This window comes from Cervus canadensis, chromosome 30 (assembly GCF_019320065.1).
Source record: "Cervus canadensis isolate Bull #8, Minnesota chromosome 30, ASM1932006v1, whole genome shotgun sequence".
NCBI classification, from domain to species: Eukaryota; Metazoa; Chordata; class Mammalia; order Artiodactyla; family Cervidae; genus Cervus; species Cervus canadensis.
The window spans coordinates 26,959,663-26,977,883 of NC_057415.1; the positions used below are offsets into that span (position 1 = coordinate 26,959,663).

The window sequence follows — 18,221 nt, forward strand, 5'->3', positions numbered from 1 at the left end:
TCTAAAGTGTGAACTGACTGACAATCAAGGATCACAAACATAAAAATATTATAGGAAAAACCCAGTATCAAGAGAGAAAAGAAATCAATGAGAAAATATAATAAAACTTGAAAGAAAAAGAAATACTGCAGAAAGAAGGCCTTAAAGCAATGACTAAAATAAATGCCTGTAATTAATGTCCAAGATACAGAAATATTCAAGCCATGAAAAAAAATATTATTTTAAAAAAGAAAATTATTCTGGGGAATATCAAGAAAGTAGATATTTAGAATTCCGTAGACAACTCAGAAGATAAAATTGCAATACTTAAAAAAGTAGAGATATAGAAGAAAAAGAAAAATGAGAAGATTAAGTGGAGGCAGAATGTTTCAATCACAGAAGTTCCAGAGACTGGCAGAAAAAACTCCAAGAAACACAAATATTTGGGGGCCTGTAGAGTGCCCAGACTAAGAGGGTACACTGAGTGAAGGACAGTGGATCAGTTCATAGGTTTAAACAAATAGAAAATGATTTCTCATGTAAAAAGCAAGTACAGAGACAGGCAATGCAGGGCTCCTAGCATGGTGTTCCATGGTGTCAGAACCTAGGCTGTTTCATCATTCTGCCATCTCCAGCATGTGGTTTCCCCTTATACTCCAAGAAGTCAAGACATTACATCCAATTTCAGCAAGAAGAAATAAAGAGATGAAGAGGGCAACAACCAACACTGCTTTAAGATCAGTACAGTAGGTCATAAATACATTAACATATCCCACTGGCCAAGACTTAGTCACATGGCTGCACTAAGCTGCATAAGTTCTGTTGCTAACTTTCAAAAAAGGTGGGGTGTGAGAAGAATTGCCATTGAAGATAGGTACCAGTCTATGCTACCTCCCTTCAGCACTTTATGTACTACTTGTTTCTTTCTCATATCCTACTTGTTTTTCCTCACCACATTTACTAATACCTTCCCTGGTTCACCTGGTAAAGAATCCACCTGCAATGCAGGAGATCTGTGTTTGATCCCTGGGTTGGGAAGATCCCCTGGAGAAGGGAACGGCTACCCACTCCAGTATTCTGGCCTGGAGATTTTTATGGACTGTATAGCCCATGGGGCCACAAACAGTCGGACAGGACTGGGCAACTTTCACTTTCAACATATATTTCCTTCATTTGTTCATGTGTTTCCTCTAACGTGAGGAAATCAAGAGGACACCGGCTTTGTCTTTTGTTCAACTCTGCACCCCAGTTTTTGGAAAAGTGCATGAGGAACAAAATCATTTAAGTAATACCGGTTGAACGAGAGAATTGAGAACTCTAGAGGGAAAAAGTCTAAGAAATTAAACTTAAATTTTACAGTCCAGGTACAGATGACACTTTTTATCTTGTTTGATTAGATATGGATGCCCATCAACTAGAAAACTGACCCACCGTCTTTGGGATTACTAATTTTAGAAGCCTCCCTTCTTCTGAACACAATATTCAAAAGTCTTTGCAAAGGCACAATCAATGCAACCACAGACCATAGCCCTGCAGTAATCCTGCAGTAATTCCTTAGCCTTAATAGCATAAGTAATATCACTTCAGTGTGTGCATAAATGTAATTATTGTGTAACAATATTTTGTTATGTATTATGTGTCTAGTTATGTGTGAAACAAGGTAATGTAATAATAAAAGTATAAACATCAATACAGTATAAAAGTAACTATTCTTAATGTGATTAATCAAATGAGGGAAAGGACATATATTTGGGTGGAGTGGTATGTAACAGACCTAAATCAATTTCCAGCGATAGGAAATATGTATAAATGAAAATATCAAGAAGCACCAGGAAGTGTATATAATTCATAAAAAGGGAAAAGAGCATTGAAAAAACAGCTGAAAATTATGAAAGGGGTTACCCTGTGGGCCAATAACAGGAATAAGGACAGCATCACAAGTCTGTTCCTTTTTTTTTTTTTTTTTTTTTTGCTCCTGTTTTTAAAGCTTACAAACTACTTGATTTCAAAATGTGAATGTATAAATTTAAATTTTCATTATCTAGTTCGGTGCCCCCATTCCTCTGAGTAACTGAGAAATCCTCTCTGTAATTAGCGCTGAATAAGGTTAGACTGGAGGTGGTGATATGGAGAGAGAATGCACTGAATGAAGAGTGAAGGCTCACTGGTCTTTATCCACACATAAATCACCGGAGTAAAAATTAACCCTGGCAAACACGACCCGCATTTTAAATGCAAAGTATAAAGAATGTTCAAACTACCTCACAATTACACTCATCTCACATGCTAGCAAAGTAATGGTCAAAATTCTCCAAGCCAAACTTCAACAATACATGAACCGTGAACTTTCAGATGTTCAAGCTGGATTTAGAAAAGGCAGAGGAACCAGGGACCAAATTGCCAACATCCACTGGATCATCGAAAAAGCAAGAGGGTTCCAGAAAAATGTCTACTTCTGCTTTATTTACTATGCCAAAGCCTTTAACTGTGTGGATCACAACTATAGAAAATTACTCGAGGGATGGGAATACCAGACCACCTGACCTGCCTCCTGAGAAACCTGTATACATGTCAAGAAGCAACAGTTAGAACTGGACATGGAACAACAGACTGGTTCCAAATCGGGAAAGGAGTACTTCAAGGCTATATATTGTCACCCAGCTATTTAACTTATATGCAGAGTACATCATAAGAAACACTGGGCTGGAGGAAGCACAACGCTGGACTGGATGAAGCACAAGCTGGAATCAAGGTTGCCGGGAGAAATATCAATAACTTTAGATATGCAGATGACACCACCCATATGGCAGAAAGTGAAGAATTAAAAGCCTCTTGATGAAAGTGAAAGAGGAGAGTGAAAAGGCTGGCTTTAAACTCGTTCTTCAGAAAACTAAGATCATGGCATCTGGTCCCATCACTTCATGGCAAATAGATGGGGAGACAGTGGAAACAGTCACAGACTTTATTTTGGGGGGCTCCAAAATCACTGTAGATGGTGACTGCAGCCATGAAATTAAACGACATTTGCTCCTTGGAAGAAAAGTTATGACCAAATTAGACAGCATATTAAAAAGCAGAGACATTACTTTGCCAACAAAGTTCTGTCTAGTCAAAGCTATGGTTTTTCCAGTAGTCATGTATGGATGTGAGTTGGTCTATAAAGAAAGCTGAGTGACGAAGAACTGATATTTTTGAAGTGTGGTGTTAGAGAAGACTCTTGAAAGCCCCTTAGGCAGCAAGGAGATTGAACCAGTCCATCCTAAAGGAAATCAGTCCTGAATATTCACTGCAAGGATTGATGCTGAAGCTGAAGCTCCAATACTTTGGCCACCTGATGTGAAGAACTGATTCATTTGAAAAGACCCTGATGCTGGGAAAGATTGAAGGCAGGAGAAGGGGACGACAGAGGATGAGATGGTTGGATGGCATCACGACTCAATGGACATGAGTCTGAGTAAACTCTGGGAGTTGGTGATGGACAGGGAGGCCTGCTGTGCCAGTCCATGGGGTCGCAAAGAGTCCGACACGACTGAGCGATAGATCTGAACTGTTGACACGCACAGGAGTCCATACTGCCTTTCCCAGTCATCTTACACACTTGTATTTTACACACGAACTTTTACTAATTGTACACAGGTGTGCACGGAGATGAGGTGAAATTCAGCCAACTCTAAAGTCACATAGTTGACACTGGGGGTAAGATCCGTCGAAGGAACAAAAGGACACCAAGGGGTCAAGACAGACACCAAATTCCTGGCTCTGGGCCAGAGGCAGATGCCTCCCTGACTAGACTGACCTGCCGCCCAGTCCCCACAGGACGAGCGGACCCGCCCCGAAACTTCATCTACCCTGATGCAGGGAGCACCCTGCCAGCCCGGAGGTCACAGGAGGAGGAACTTGAGGAAGCATACCAGCCGCTGCCCTCCTCAGAGCTCGAAGTCTCAACATGTTTGCCCTCTAGAGAAGCCTGACTAGGGCTCTGGTCGCTCAGACACCGGCGCCTCCTGTGGGAGGGGAGGGGCCAGGAGAGTCTTCTGACGTAAGCGCACGGGCCGCGCATGCGCTTACGGGCCAGAGGCCAGGCGTCTGCGAGCTCCATTCGGCAAGTCCCAACCTGGGGCTTAGGGACCCCGGGACGCCTGGGATGAGGGAGGAAAGGGTGGCGTTAGAGGAAGACCCACTGCCAGGGTCGCCTCGGACCGGCTTGCAAACTGCTATGGACAAGAACCTTTTCTAACCTCGGTGCCCAGCTACCCCCTGAAGGGGTAGCTGCTGCCTTCTTGCCACCCCTAGAGGTGGCTGTCGCCTCAGTGGCCTGAGACACGGTTTCGTCCAGCCTCTTGACTTGTCTTTTGACAAGCCCCTCCAGACTGAAGGGGGAAGGAGAAAACGGTCAGCCAGACGCTGGCAACAGAACTGGCCTCCCCGTTTTAAACGAATACACAACCTCCCAGTATTTTGCAGACAGAGAACTTTAAAGAGGGGGCCCAGGGTACAGGGGATGGAGCATCTGCTCAGCTGCCCCTTTCTCCTGCTGTCAGTGCCCGAGTCAAGCAGGGTCGGGAACCTCACAGCACATCAGATGACAACCTCATTTAAACTTGATGAGAAATGTACAAAATACACAGCTTTAATTGTGGGGAATTGAACTAATGTGCGAATCTAATAGGTTTTTCTGCTTTTGATGTTCAGGTTTGTAGTCCTTTCTCAAGGGATAGGGCAGGAAGGGGATTTACAAAGAGACAACTTTCTGTAAAAACTGAAGCGGAGTCATCATGGTCCCTTCGCTTAAAATTCACAATATAGTCTTTACCCTGAGTCTCGCTACTGGGGCAAAGCAAAAAAGTATCTCTCACGTTATTCTGAATTTGATTTTACTAAATGTTGATCACATGCTATCTGACTTGGAAGGTGACTTGGAAGTTACTGCTGCTGAAAATGAGCCCCAACTTGAATATAAGGAAACTTGAAGTACTCATGATTCTTTCTCCAGGACAGTTCTCATTCCTGCTGTGCAACAAAAATCACCTCCAGGCAAGCACACAGACTTACCTCACAGCCGTTTATGCTTGCCTTGGGCTCCCCCTGTTGAAAATAACTAAATTATGTGTGCCTTGTCCATATATTTGTTTTCAAATACAAACTCCTGAAAATCAACTGAAAAAGCTATAGTAACAAATAACCTACTAGCTCATTTTCTGATGTATTTTATTTATAATACCTGTTAAACTATTATACCAAGCAGTTGTTTATTTGTGTAACATTGTCTACTTTTATTTGGATAAAATGACACAGCAAACATGTCCACCAAATCAGGGAGTAGCTGCAGTTGTTTATGGTGGGAACACCTGCTTTCATTGTAAACTTAAGACACTTGGGCACTTGGAACATAACTTGTAGCAGACACAAGCAGAATGAACTCATATTATAAATAGGACATTATACATAATTAAATTACATACATAGGCAATTGTGTATCAAAACCAAAGATATATCAGTGAAAGGAGCCTACTGGTTTAATCTGACATATCACCTAGACAACATAAGCTCCAAATCGTCCATAGCTTTGTTTGTACCAACACTTGTAATAGACAAATCTGATTAATCAGCTTCAGAAATTGGCAAAGGATATATGAAACAATCAGACTTATGACCACAAATGTCATATGAGTGTGTAAACATAGACACATTATTTACACACACATAGGCAGACATAGAGGATACTTTTGGCAGGGCATTTCCTACCTAAAGTTGAGTTCACTAAGTCTCAGAATATTAAACAGAGCAAAGTTTATATAGTAAGCATCCAACTAATACAAAAAGAATTAATTATTCTTAAGAGTTATTTCCATCTACCTAGTATAATTGGATGGTTTAAATGCCCTTCATGTTGCATCTGTAATTAAACATAATAATAATAATGATTAGCAAGGAGAGATAAGAAAGCTTTCCTACGGGATAAGTGCAAAGAAATAGAGGGAAAAATAGATTGGGAAAGACTAGAGATCTCTTCAAGAAAATTAGAGCTACCAAGGGAACATTTCATGCAAAGATGGGCACAATAAAGGACAGAAATTGTATGGACCTAACAGAAGCAGAAAGTATTAAGAAGAGATGGCAAGAATATAAAGAAGAACTATACAAAAAAGAACTTAGTGACTCAACCATGATGGCGTGATCACTCACCTAGAGCCAGACATTCTGGAGCGTGAAGTCAAGTGGGCCTTAGGAAGCATCACAATAAACAAAGCTAGTGGAGGTGATGGAATTCCAGTTGAGCTATTTCAAATCCTAAAAGATGGTGCTGTGAAAGTGCTGCATTCAATATGCCAGCAAATTTGGAAAATTCAGCAGTGGCCACAGGATTGGAAAAAGTCAGTTTTCATTCCAATCCCAAAGAAAGGCAATGTCAAAGAATGTTCAAAGTAACACACAATTGCACTCATCTTACTTGCTGGCAAAGTAATGCTCAAAATTCTACAAGATAGGCTTCAACAGTATGTGAACTGAGAACTTCCTGATGTTCAAGCTGTATTTAGAAAAGGCAGAGGAACCAGAGATCAAATTGCCAACATCCATTGGATCATAGAAAAAGTAAAAGAGTTCCAGAAATACATCTACTTCTGCTTCATTGGCATCCAATCCCATCATTTCATGGCAAATAGACAGGGAAACAATGGAAACAGTGACAGGTTTTATTTTCTTGGGCTCCAAAATCACTGCAGACAGTGACTGCAACCATGAAATTAAAAGACATTTGCTCCTCGGAAGAAAAGCTATGACAAACCTAGACAACATATTAAAAAGTGGAGACATTACTTTGCCAACAAAGGTCCATCTAGTCAAAGCTATGGTTTTTCCAGTAGTCATGTGTGGATGTGACAGCTGGATCATAAAGAAGGCTGAGAGCCGAAGAACTGATGCTTTTGAACTATGGTATTGAAGAAGACTCTTGAGAGTTCCTTGGACTGCAAGGGGATCAAACCAATCAATCTTAAAGAAATCAGTCCTGAAATTCATTGAAAGGACTGATGCTAAAGCTGAAGCTCCAATACTTTGGCCACCTGATGTGAAGAACTGACTTCTTAAAAAAGACCCTGATACTGGGAAAGATTGAAGGCAGGAGGAGAAGGGGACAACAGAGGATGAGATAGATGATTGGATGGTATCACCAATTCGATGGACATGAATTTGAGCAAGGTCCGGGAGTTGGTGTTGGACAAGGAAGCCTGGCGTGCTGCAATTCATGGGGTCACAGAGTCAGACATGACTGAGTGACTGAACTGAACCAACTGCTTCATTGACTACACTAAAGCCTTTGTCTGTGGATCACAACAAACCATGGAAAATTCTTCAAGAGATGGGAATACCAGACCACCTTACTTGCTTCCTGAGAAGTCTGCATGCAGGTCAATCTGCCTGCCAACGCAGGAGACATGGATTCGAACCCTAGTCCCGGAAGATCTCTCATACCGTGAAGCAACTAAGCCTAGGCACCACAACTACTGAGCCTCTGCTCCAGAGCCCAGGAGTTGCAACGATTGAGCCCGCGCACCACAACTTCTGAAACCCACGTGCCCCAGAGCCCGGGGCTGTGCAACAAGAGAAGCCACTGCAACGAGAAGCCCGCATGCTGCAACAAGAGAGCAGCCCCCACTCACCACAACTAGAAAAAGCCGGCACAGCAACAAAGACCCAGCACAGCCAAAAATAAATAAAATTATTTTAAAAAGAAGATAATAATGAGATGCTATTTTCACCAAGTAAAGACATCAGTTTAGTTCAGTTCAGTCGCTCAGTTGTGTCCAACTCTTTGCAACCCCATGAACGGTAGCATGCCTGGCGTCCCTGTCCATCACCAACTCCCAGAGTCCACAAAGAGTGTTCAGACATACTCATACATCATACATATCATGTATGTTATATAAGCATAAACATATATGCTGTGCGTAGATGAGTATACAAACATATAAAATATATACATAAATATGGAAAGTGAAAGTCACTCAGTTGTATCCGACTCTTTGCGACCCCACAGACTGTAGCCTGCCAGGCTCCTCTGTCAATGGAATCCTCCAGGCAAGAATACTGGAGTGGGTAGCCAGTGCCTTCTCCAGGAGATCTTCCCAACCCAGGAATCGAACCCAGGTCTCCTGCACTGCGGGCAGATTCTTTACCATCTGAGCCACCAGGGAAACCCAAAATAGAAAAGTGATAGGATTAATCCTGGGTGGTAGGATTAGAAACTATTCCTGCTTTCTCTTTTTGTTTTTATGTTGATATTATCAACTCTGGAGCTTTTATTGTGTTACTATAGGATAGTGATGGGCTTCCCAGGTGGCACTAGTGGTAAAGAACCCGCCTGCCAATGCAGGAGACATAAGAGATGCGACTTCACATGCACTCACCCATAGGATGGTAACACAGCAATAAATTACTAACTTTATTGGAAATGTTAAGTTACATCAAGAAAATAGCAGATAGTAATCCCAGAAGGAGGGTTTCTTTAGTACTGCCACAGACATGCTAGAGTTTTCTTTGAAACACCTTTAATTTCCATTTTAGTTGTGTACCTCTGCCTGCTAAAACTAGGTTTGGTAAATCCAAGCTCTTTATTTATATCTATATTTATATTTATATAAATATAAATATTTATATTTATATCTATATTTATAGCTATATTATTTTAAATTTCTAAAACAGATTGTAAATGTAAAATAGTATATAATGAATTAGCTAAGGGAAATTTGGAAAACAAGGTACTGTGTGTTAGGCTCCTGAGAGAAGAAATGTCTAAAGGATTAAAAAAAAATTAGGAAAGGTGAGACGGTGTTCAGGTGCTATCTATCCTATTAGCAGACAAGAAAAGAATCCAAAGAGAGGTTTTGTAATCTGACTATTGTAATGTTTTCTGTTTCCCTTCAAAGAAAAACCTCCTTTAGAGTTGTATATACTCACCATCAGGCTTCCCTGTTGATTCATATGGTAAAGAATCTGCCTGCAATGCAGGAGGTTGGGGTTCGTTCCCTGGGTCGGGAAGATCCCCTGGAGAAGGGAATGGCTACCCACTCTAGTGTTCTTGTCTGGAGAAGTCCATGGACAGAGGGACCTGGCAGGCTACAGTCCATAGGGTTGCAAAGAGTCAGCCATGACTGAGGAACTAACACTTTACTTCATACTCACTATCTTCCCTTCCTTACCCCGTATTCTTTCTTGAACCTATTGCAATTAGGTCTGTATCTTTGTCAGTCTGCTGAAATGATTCTTCTGAAGATCACCAAAGACTTCTTTCTTACCAAATTCAGTTGCTCCTACCTTGCTCGTCTTCTCAGCAGTAATGGACACAGTTGACCACTTCTGCCTTCTTGAAAGTATTCGATTCTGAGCTTCAATACATGGTATCTTCTGCAATGCTGGAGATCTGGGTTCAATCCCTGGGTTGGGAAGATACCCTGGAGAAAGGAAAGGCTACCCACTCTAGTATTCTAGCCTAGAGAATTCCATGAACTGTATAGTCCATGGGGTCACAAAGAGTCGGACACAACTGAGCAATTCTCACTTCACATCTTACTCTTAGATTTTCCTCCTCTTCACTGGCCAGTCCCTCTGATCTCTATGATGGCTTGTCTTCTAAATGTGGGTAGCATCTCAGACCTCAAGCATATTCTCTTCTTTCTCTCCAGGTAAGCTCTTTCAGTCCCAAGGCTTAATCATATATATGATTCACACATGTTTATCTTTTTTCCCATATTTGCCTCTGAGCTCCAGACTGAAATACACAACCAACTGCCTTTTGAACACAACCAACTACCTAGTTTGACAAACTAGAAATCACGTTGATATCTCTCTTCCCTCATCTCCTTCATGCAGCCTGTCAGCAGGTCCTGTCGGCTGTATCTCTAAATAGATCCTCAGTGTTACCACTCCTTCCTCTGTTGCTATCATCCTGGTCCAAACCACCATCATCTCCTATTTAGCCCCGCCCCGCACTGTCCTTTCTTACCATATAACCAACAAAGTTCTTTCTGAAACAAAGATTGGATCAAATCACTACCTTGTTTAAAACTCGCCAGTGGCTCCTCATTGCACTCATAATAAAATCCAAGTACCTTGAACACCTGGACGATGAGGCTCCACAAGTTCCCGTTCCTACCATCTCTGTCTGATTCCATTCCCTGTAACTCCAGAGACACGAGAATTCTCTCCAACTCGCCAAGCTCTTTCCCACTTGTGGTTTTTGCACAGAGTGTTCTTTCTTCTGGGAACATTCTTTCTCAGTTAACATTCTTCCTCAGTTCAGTTCAGTTCAGTCGCTCAGTTGTGTCTGACTCTCTGTGACCCCATGGACTGCAGCACACCAGGCTTCCCTGTCCATCACCATTTCCTGGAGTTTTCTCAAACTCATGTCCATTGAGTCGGTGATGCCATCCAACCATCTCATCCTACATTCTTCCTACACACCTTCAAATGTTGGCTCCTGTTTGTTTTGTTTACATTTGAACTTAAATGTCACTCTGCAGAAGTCTGACTCCTCTCTGTCACTACGTGGTATTTTCTACTTAGCACTTAGTGCTATTACATTTATTTGCCCACACATCCATTGTAACTATAACTTCCTCAATGAAATTCAAGTCCCTTAGAGCAGGAATTCTGTCTTCTTCAACACCATATCCCCAGAACTGTAAGATTATCTGGTGCACAATAATGTTCAGTAAATATTTGTTATGTTATTGCACAATGAGACTGAAGTGATTTTACAAGGACAATTTTAACTGGATACTGAACTTCACCAAAAGAATCCTCTGCTAATTACTAGCTGTGTCACTCTGGGCAAGTTCCTTATTCTCTGAGCCACAGTCTACTCCTATGTCAAATGGTACTACTTACCTCATTAGGGCAGGTTCTGAGGATTAAATGAAATATCTGACAACACAGTAAAACACTTGAAAAGGGTAGCTAATCTTCTCAAGGTTTTTCGTATACAGTGTGCACATTAGCATTCCAAAGTTTCCAGAGCTTTTTTGAATCTGTAAATGTTTATATACAAAGAGGGTACACCCATGACAGTCCTTGTACTTTTGGTTGAATAAACAAAAGCTCTGTTTTGCTGCCTTTGTGCTTCCTCAGTATCAAGTGAAGCAGTGAAGTTTTTATTAAATGGCGTAGCTACAGAGTAACTGTGGAGATCTCTGCAGCTTCATAATCATTAAGCAAAACAAGTTGATCTAAAGCCTCTTAAACCAAACCATGAAAGTTCAAAACACCCTTTATTTTCAAGTAGTCCCCTGGATTCTCTTGTGATTAACAGGACATTTAGTCTTTTCTAAATTTCTGCTTTTGATCCAAGTATCCTCCCTTCTCCAAGCAGACACTTCTTACTTCTGTAATGACTTTATAAGCTTTAACAGTAGATGGTGCTATGAATGCACGAAAATAAATTACTATAGACCACAACAGAACCATCACAGGTTTATTTCATGACTTATAACAACATAGAAATATGCCTTTTTTAATACTTTCTATAAAGTTATTGACAATACAAAAATTTTTTTTCTTTTTTTCTTTTAATGAAAATGATTTAACTTAGAAATCTATTGTGAAACTTTTGTCTAGTTTTGCAATTCTCAGATATTCCAGTGCAAAAATAGATCCCATCACAGACAGCATAAAGTGCTTGGAATGAAGGGTCAATGATAAAGACAAAGCACAAAAACATGGTTTCATCCTAGGGTATAAGAAGGGAGAACAGAATTCTTAAAACTTACAGAAGTATAAACATTCTATAAAAAGGGATGCAACAATTCTGAAGAGGATTAGAACAATATTTCTATAATACTATATTACTAGTAAATGGTAACAAGAGTAGAAATTAATATCTCAGTGTCAAAGTGGTTCAATATAATATGACACATGGCTCTTTGGAAAAAAATTTTACCTGATATATACAACCACAAGAAGAAAACAGATCCCTTTAGTCAATGATTACTATACAGTGAATGCTGTGCAACATTTAATAGTCACAATGCATATGCCTTCATTACAGGTATTGAAATACAGTAGTTTGAGGTTTGGTTATTGGTTTTTAAACAATGACCTATGCTGGGTATTTGTGTATAGAGGGCTTTGTTATTGTTTTCTTTTGTATTTTTTCATATTCACAGTTAATAAGGCTTCAGGTATCCAAAAGAAGAAGCAGAAATCTCTGAACACTTAAAAAAAATTTTTTTTTGTTAAACTCACATGGTTACATTTCCACAGGGATGATATAGAAATTTTACTTGATTGAGAAGAGAGTTGGTAAAAATCTCTAGTATAATTAGGCTTACCCAGAAAAATTTTAAAGACTGCAATTTGGATATCTAATAACCGTACTAATGCAGTAGATGAGTAGCTGTAGATTGTTTCCAGCTTAAGATAGCCTTTAAATCTATACTGAAATGTTGCATTTTTCAAAGTAGTTCACAGTATCCTTTGATTTTTTTAAATATGGCCTTGAAGTAGAATAATCAAAAAAAAGGAGCTGCTCATGGTTTTAATACAATACAGATTTAGGACATGATTCTGCTGAAATGGGGAATCTAGCAGAAGCTTGATTTTGGAAAATACTAAACAAGGAGAAACATCATTCCATGAATTTTATATCATTGAAGATAGCATAAAATATGAGTTTAGGCCAATAATTATTGGGAAATTGTCTTTATTATTCGTTTATCATTTTAGAAAATATTGGCAATAATCTCTAAAGGTCATTTTCTTTCTCCAAGCAACAAGTTGCATGATAACATGCAGTAAATTTTAAAAGAAAAAAATGTATATTTGGAATAGATCTGAAATCTTGTACTTTTAGAATTAATACCTAATTTTTTAAAAGGAAGAGACATTAGTAATGATACTAAAAGATCACTTTAACTTCAAACAGTATTTCTCTCATAATTTTGTTGTCTCAAGACAGATAACATTATCTTTAACAAGTGTTTACTGACTAAAATCAATTAAACTGACTTGGAAAAGTCTGAAATAATTTTTCATGTGGGGGCATTTGCTGTTTTTTTCCCATGATAGTGACTGAAGAGATAAAAAATTTGAGATTGTCAGAATGGGGTATCTGAGATTTTCAAAGCCAATATTCAAAGGTACTAAATGCCATAAGCACAAGTTTTATGTTATTCAACAAATTTTGAAACTAATCATGTGACCCTTCGACATAAACTTTCTTGCCTTTTGCATTGTTGCTATTTTTAAAAAGTGGGCTGCCCAATATTCTTTCAGTGGGTTCCCACAACCACAACAAAACCTGTATTTGTAAACCAGTTATCTGATGAACATGGCACAGGAAATCTACTGAAACTTAATTTCTCCCCACGCCATCCATCCATACTCACTCAGTTATAAATTACACTCAAAGAATACTTGACTAATGCGCTGATACTAAAAGTATGCTTAACGATCTTAAAGATACTTAAATATAATGTTGTCATGAGATCTTGGCCATCATACTGTTTTCAAGTCACTAGGCATTAGTCAGATAATCCACCTGCAAACATACGTGAAAAATTAAAGCTAGCGAGCCAGTGTGGCCATACTCCTCTGTGCCACAGGGTTCTACAAAGAGACCACTCTAAGTTTTCAGAAGTCACTAACAGAACTTACAATTCCAAATAACATTAAAAGTACAAAGATTGTTCTCAAAATACAACTCCATCTTTTCATATTCTAGATTAATTCAAAAAGCCAGAAATAATACTATGTTTGTGTCAAACAACAAGATCTTGAGATGCACTGTACCGTGTTAGTAGACAAGCAGGACAAATGGACACAGACCTCCCTTGATTCCAAGTACATCATCTCTTTCATCACATGCCATGGCCTCCCAGCTTGCAGCCCCAACAGTGTGGTTGCTGATTCTTTGCTTCTTAGCCGGATCTAAGTACACTTACAGTCCCAGAAAGATAATCTTGGAGACTCATGGTTCCAAGCAAGGGACAACAATGAAACCAAGTTTTGCTTTTGCATGTCACCGTGCAGTTTGCATGTCACCATCACCAGAGCAGCTCAAAGAGGGAATCAAAGCAGGACTTTCCCCACATGTGGCACCATTTCATTAACTGATACATCACAAAGTGTGCAAGGCATACCATGGTGCTTCAGGCTTTCTGAGAAACTTGGCACTAGTAATTCTGGCACACTCATTGCCAGCAGCGGCTATGTCACCGGGAAGCCAGTCTCTTGGCATGGCACGGCGTAATGAATGAGCATATGCATGCCTTTTGATTTTGAAAAATAATCACTGGCCATGATTACTTGATGAATTGTTGTTGCAACCCCAGGAAGAATACAAAGGAACAAAAAAAAAAGTATGTCAAACTCATATGTCCACTGGGTTCCATACTAGAGTTTCACATGAGTATAAGGTAATAAACTAAATTCAAGTCTTTTTCACTTGAGAGCCATATGAGACATAGGCTACAAAGGCACTGCCCTTGTAATGGAATTTTGTTTTCATTGCATTGAATTGCATTGCATTGAATAGTATCAGTACAGTATCCAGTTTACTTCTTCCCACAAAATCTTCTAGCCCTTTCCTTTGGAACACTTCACATGGTGCAAAGGAAGGTCTAGTTCCTCCTTTCTTCCAGTCACCCTATATGGACAAGATTCTTCATACATAACTTTCTTTGACTTTCTCATCCTGCAGGAAAGATGTGAGGACTGCAACATCCACTACCGTCTGGTTTTTGTGTAATGACAGGTCCTTTAAGTGGTCATCATCACTTTGGTCCTTGGCAAAGTTTACAAATACCTGTCAAAATAAAGACGGACCATTATAAACACCTCTAATTTGCTCTCTCTTTATTCAAGTTGCACTTTTCCCCATGTGGAAATTAGGTCATATAGAAGAATCTGAGACTGAATAAATAGATTAACTAGAAAACTTTGTGTAGGAGGCAGAAAGGAATGATTGAAAAAGCATTAATCATTTAAAAAAGTAAATAACTGCCCTTATAATTGCCCCTCCAATCAACCAACCGCTCAATCATCTATTTATTTTGACTCATACAGACTTGATTAAAGGGAAGGGGGATGAAAACTAATATTTGCTAAATATCTACTAAGTGCCAGGATCTCTTTCGTACCTGATGTCATTTAATTTAAATGGGATACTGCACTTGGCCTAATACCTGCCTATGGCAGATACTCAGTAAATTGCAGTTTTTATGATAATAACCCTATGAAATCAGTAGCATCATCTCCCTTTTCAGATTCAGGGAGGTTAGGTTAAAAGCATAACTAACAGTAGACAATCAGGAGTTCACGCTCAGATAATCTGTAATGTTCTAGGACCCATAATGAAGGGGGAGGAATCCTCACCCTGAAAAGCAAATCTACTTTTGACACTCAAAGCTTACTTGGTCAAGTGTTGTCTGAGAGACAGAGTAGTCTTCTATGTGGAGTCGCTTTTTGCTCTGGGAAAGGATGCTGAAAATCCTGGCCAGGGAAGACAGTGAAGACGGAAGCTGGTACTGCAACATGTTCCGGTGCTTCTCCTTCAGGACGCTTCCTGGAAAGGCGAGTTCAAAGAACTCCTGTACAGGCTTCAGGTCAGGGTTCGACCCTGCTATTCGTACGACTATTGTATAACCATCTCCAAACCTGAAAGCAGGAAAAAGAAAATCCTAAAAGCAGGGAAAAAAAATAATCCTGAAAGCAGGAAAAAGAAAATCAAATTAAAGACTCTGGGGAAACGTCTCAAAAGAATATTTAATTCTTGGGTCCTGAATGAGAAAGTGGTCCCTGCCAGACCAAGAAATCAGTTTCAGAGAAAAGGAACCAGTTGTCAAATACTGAATACCTATTCTATTTGAGCTGCCTTGCCAAGTGCTTTAGACATGACTTCATTTAATCCACACTTGGACCTCTGAGATATTACAGAGAAACTGAAACCTAGAGAGTTGGTCACTTGCTCATGATACAAAACTCAGTAGTGGTAGGGCTGGGGTGTGGACCCAACACCAGTCAAACCAACTGGTGTGTTTGACTCCAAAGTCTATGCTCCAATCTTACTGGCACGTATAAATCTCCCCATTACATCTCTATAACAAAACCAGAAAGTAGCTATTCCTAGAATACTGACTCTCAGAGAGGTTAAATAATTTTCCCAAGTGCATACAACCAGTAAAAAGTAAAGAGAGAATTTGCACGCAGCTCTGTTGGACTTCAGAGTCCTCATTCTTTGCACTATACCATTTTGTTCAGTTTATTTCCCTTTATTTTAGAACCACTATGTATACACTCACAAAAGAATAAATAGACAATTTCTCATTATGTGGGATCCCAAGGAAATTGTCCCTGTTACCTATTTTTCAGATGTTGAACACTGCCAAGACACCTGAACCGCCCATTGACCATAATTGCCATCCTAGTGCAAAGAGCTTCACATTCTTCCATACTGTAGGGAAACAGAAGGAGGTTTAGTTTGAGAAAGATGCTCCTGTAACCATCAGAACATCACCGTGACATCTGGTGTTTCAAAGAAGCAGATTCTTAGCTTCCTAGAGTATAACTGCTTCCTGCTAGAAATTTCATGAAGATGTAGGGAAAATAATGCTCGCTGCCGTGTCATTTACAATTGTGAAAAAGCTGAGAATGATCCAAGTGTCTACACAAAAGAGGAATGGTTGAGTAAATTAGGGTATATCCTAATGGAATGCTATTCACTAATAGCTATAAGAAATGATGACACATCTAAATTAAACTGACTTGGAATACTGTTCTCAATATTGTTAAGTGAAAAACAACTTGGTATATATGCCAAAGCTTGCATTTTTGTTTGTAAAAAACATATACACTGTGTACAGATTTGCAGAGGAAAACTCTGCAAAGATATATTGCCCAGTGATAATAATAGTTGTCTCCTGGTGATATATCAGGTGACCATAATTTTTTTTTTCTTTGCCTTTCTGTGTTTTCTGTTTTTACACAGTGATTATATATACTACTTGGAAAACCTAAAAATAATACAACAACGAAGTCAAGCCAACTCTTCACTACAGACCTGTGAGAGGTGAGCACTACTGATCTCCCTTCCTTGATGATACTTAGGGCACAATTCCACAGGAAGCGCCGGGCTTTGGGGTCCATGCCTGTGGTTGGTTCATCCTGTAAACAGAATAAAATAAGTCCTATTATGTGTTGGAAAAAAATCAAAGATAGGTTTGGTCTTAAATGCAGAAGCATTTTAGAAATAGCCTAAGGTTTAACTTACCATTCTATTTATTTCTTGAAGGATCAAAAAACCAGACCTTACATAAAAGAATATTTCATACTTGTTTATAACCAGTTCACTTTTATAACCGTCACTGAAGTAGAAAACTCAAATTTAATTTTTGTGAAATTAAATTTCTCCAAATAAACAGAAAGGAAAAGGGAAAAGTCATTTAGTTTCAATCATCTTTTCATGACTGACAAGCATATACTAAAAATTATTTTTGTCTAAAATGCTACTGAAGTCAGTTCAAAAATTGAATAAATTTTTTTTTTAATTTTAGTTCACTCTGGCTTAGCCTATTATACTCTACTTGCTGGTCTTCAGTTCAGTTCAGTTCAGTCACTCAGTTGTGTCTGACTCTTTGTGACCCCATGGATTGCAGCATGCCAGGCTTCCCTGTCCATCACCAATGCCCAGAGCTTGCTCAAACTCACGTCCATCGAGTCAATGATGCCATCCAAAGATCTTATCCTCTCTCGTCTTCTTCACCTCCTGTCTTCAATCTTTCCTAGCATCAGGGTATTTTCTAATGAGTCACTTCTTCACATCAAGTGGCCAAAATATTAGAGTTTCAGCTTCAGCATCAATCCTTCCAATGAATATGCAGGACTGATTTCCTTTACGATTGACTGGTTTGATCTCCTTGCAGTCTAAGCGAGGAGAATCTTCACCAACACCACAGTTCAAAAGCATCAATTCTTTGGCACTCAGTTTTGTTTATAGTCCAACTCTCACATTCATACATGACTACTGGAAAAACCATAGCTTTGACTAGATGGACCTTCATTGACAAAGTAATGTCTCTGCTTTTTAATATGCTCTCCAGGTTGGTCATAGATTTTCTTCCAAGCAGCAAGCATCTTTTAATTTCATGGCTGCAGTCACCACCTGCAGTGATTTTGGAGCCCCCAAAAATAAAGTCTGTCAGTGTTTCCATTGTTTCCCCATCTATTTGCCATGAAGTGATGGGATTGGA

At 39.5% G+C, this 18,221-nt stretch overlaps 1 protein-coding gene across 7 annotated transcripts in view; it reads right to left on the bottom strand.

Moving 5' to 3' along the window:
- Window positions 1-11,421: 11,421 nt before the first annotated feature.
- Window positions 11,422-18,221, bottom strand: part of ABCA1 (ATP binding cassette subfamily A member 1) — a 133,155-nt gene continuing 126,355 nt past the window's right edge. For all 7 annotated transcript variants that reach the window (XM_043452901.1, XM_043452907.1, XM_043452904.1 and 4 more), the window contains 4 exons: window positions 17,033-17,136; window positions 16,334-16,426; window positions 15,387-15,630; window positions 11,422-14,779 (listed from right to left, as the gene is read on the bottom strand). In XM_043452901.1, coding sequence (XP_043308836.1) covers window positions 14,639-14,779; window positions 15,387-15,630; window positions 16,334-16,426; window positions 17,033-17,136 — 582 coding nt within the window. In that variant the 3' untranslated portion in view covers window positions 11,422-14,638. The remainder of the gene's footprint in view (window positions 14,780-15,386; window positions 15,631-16,333; window positions 16,427-17,032; window positions 17,137-18,221) is intronic.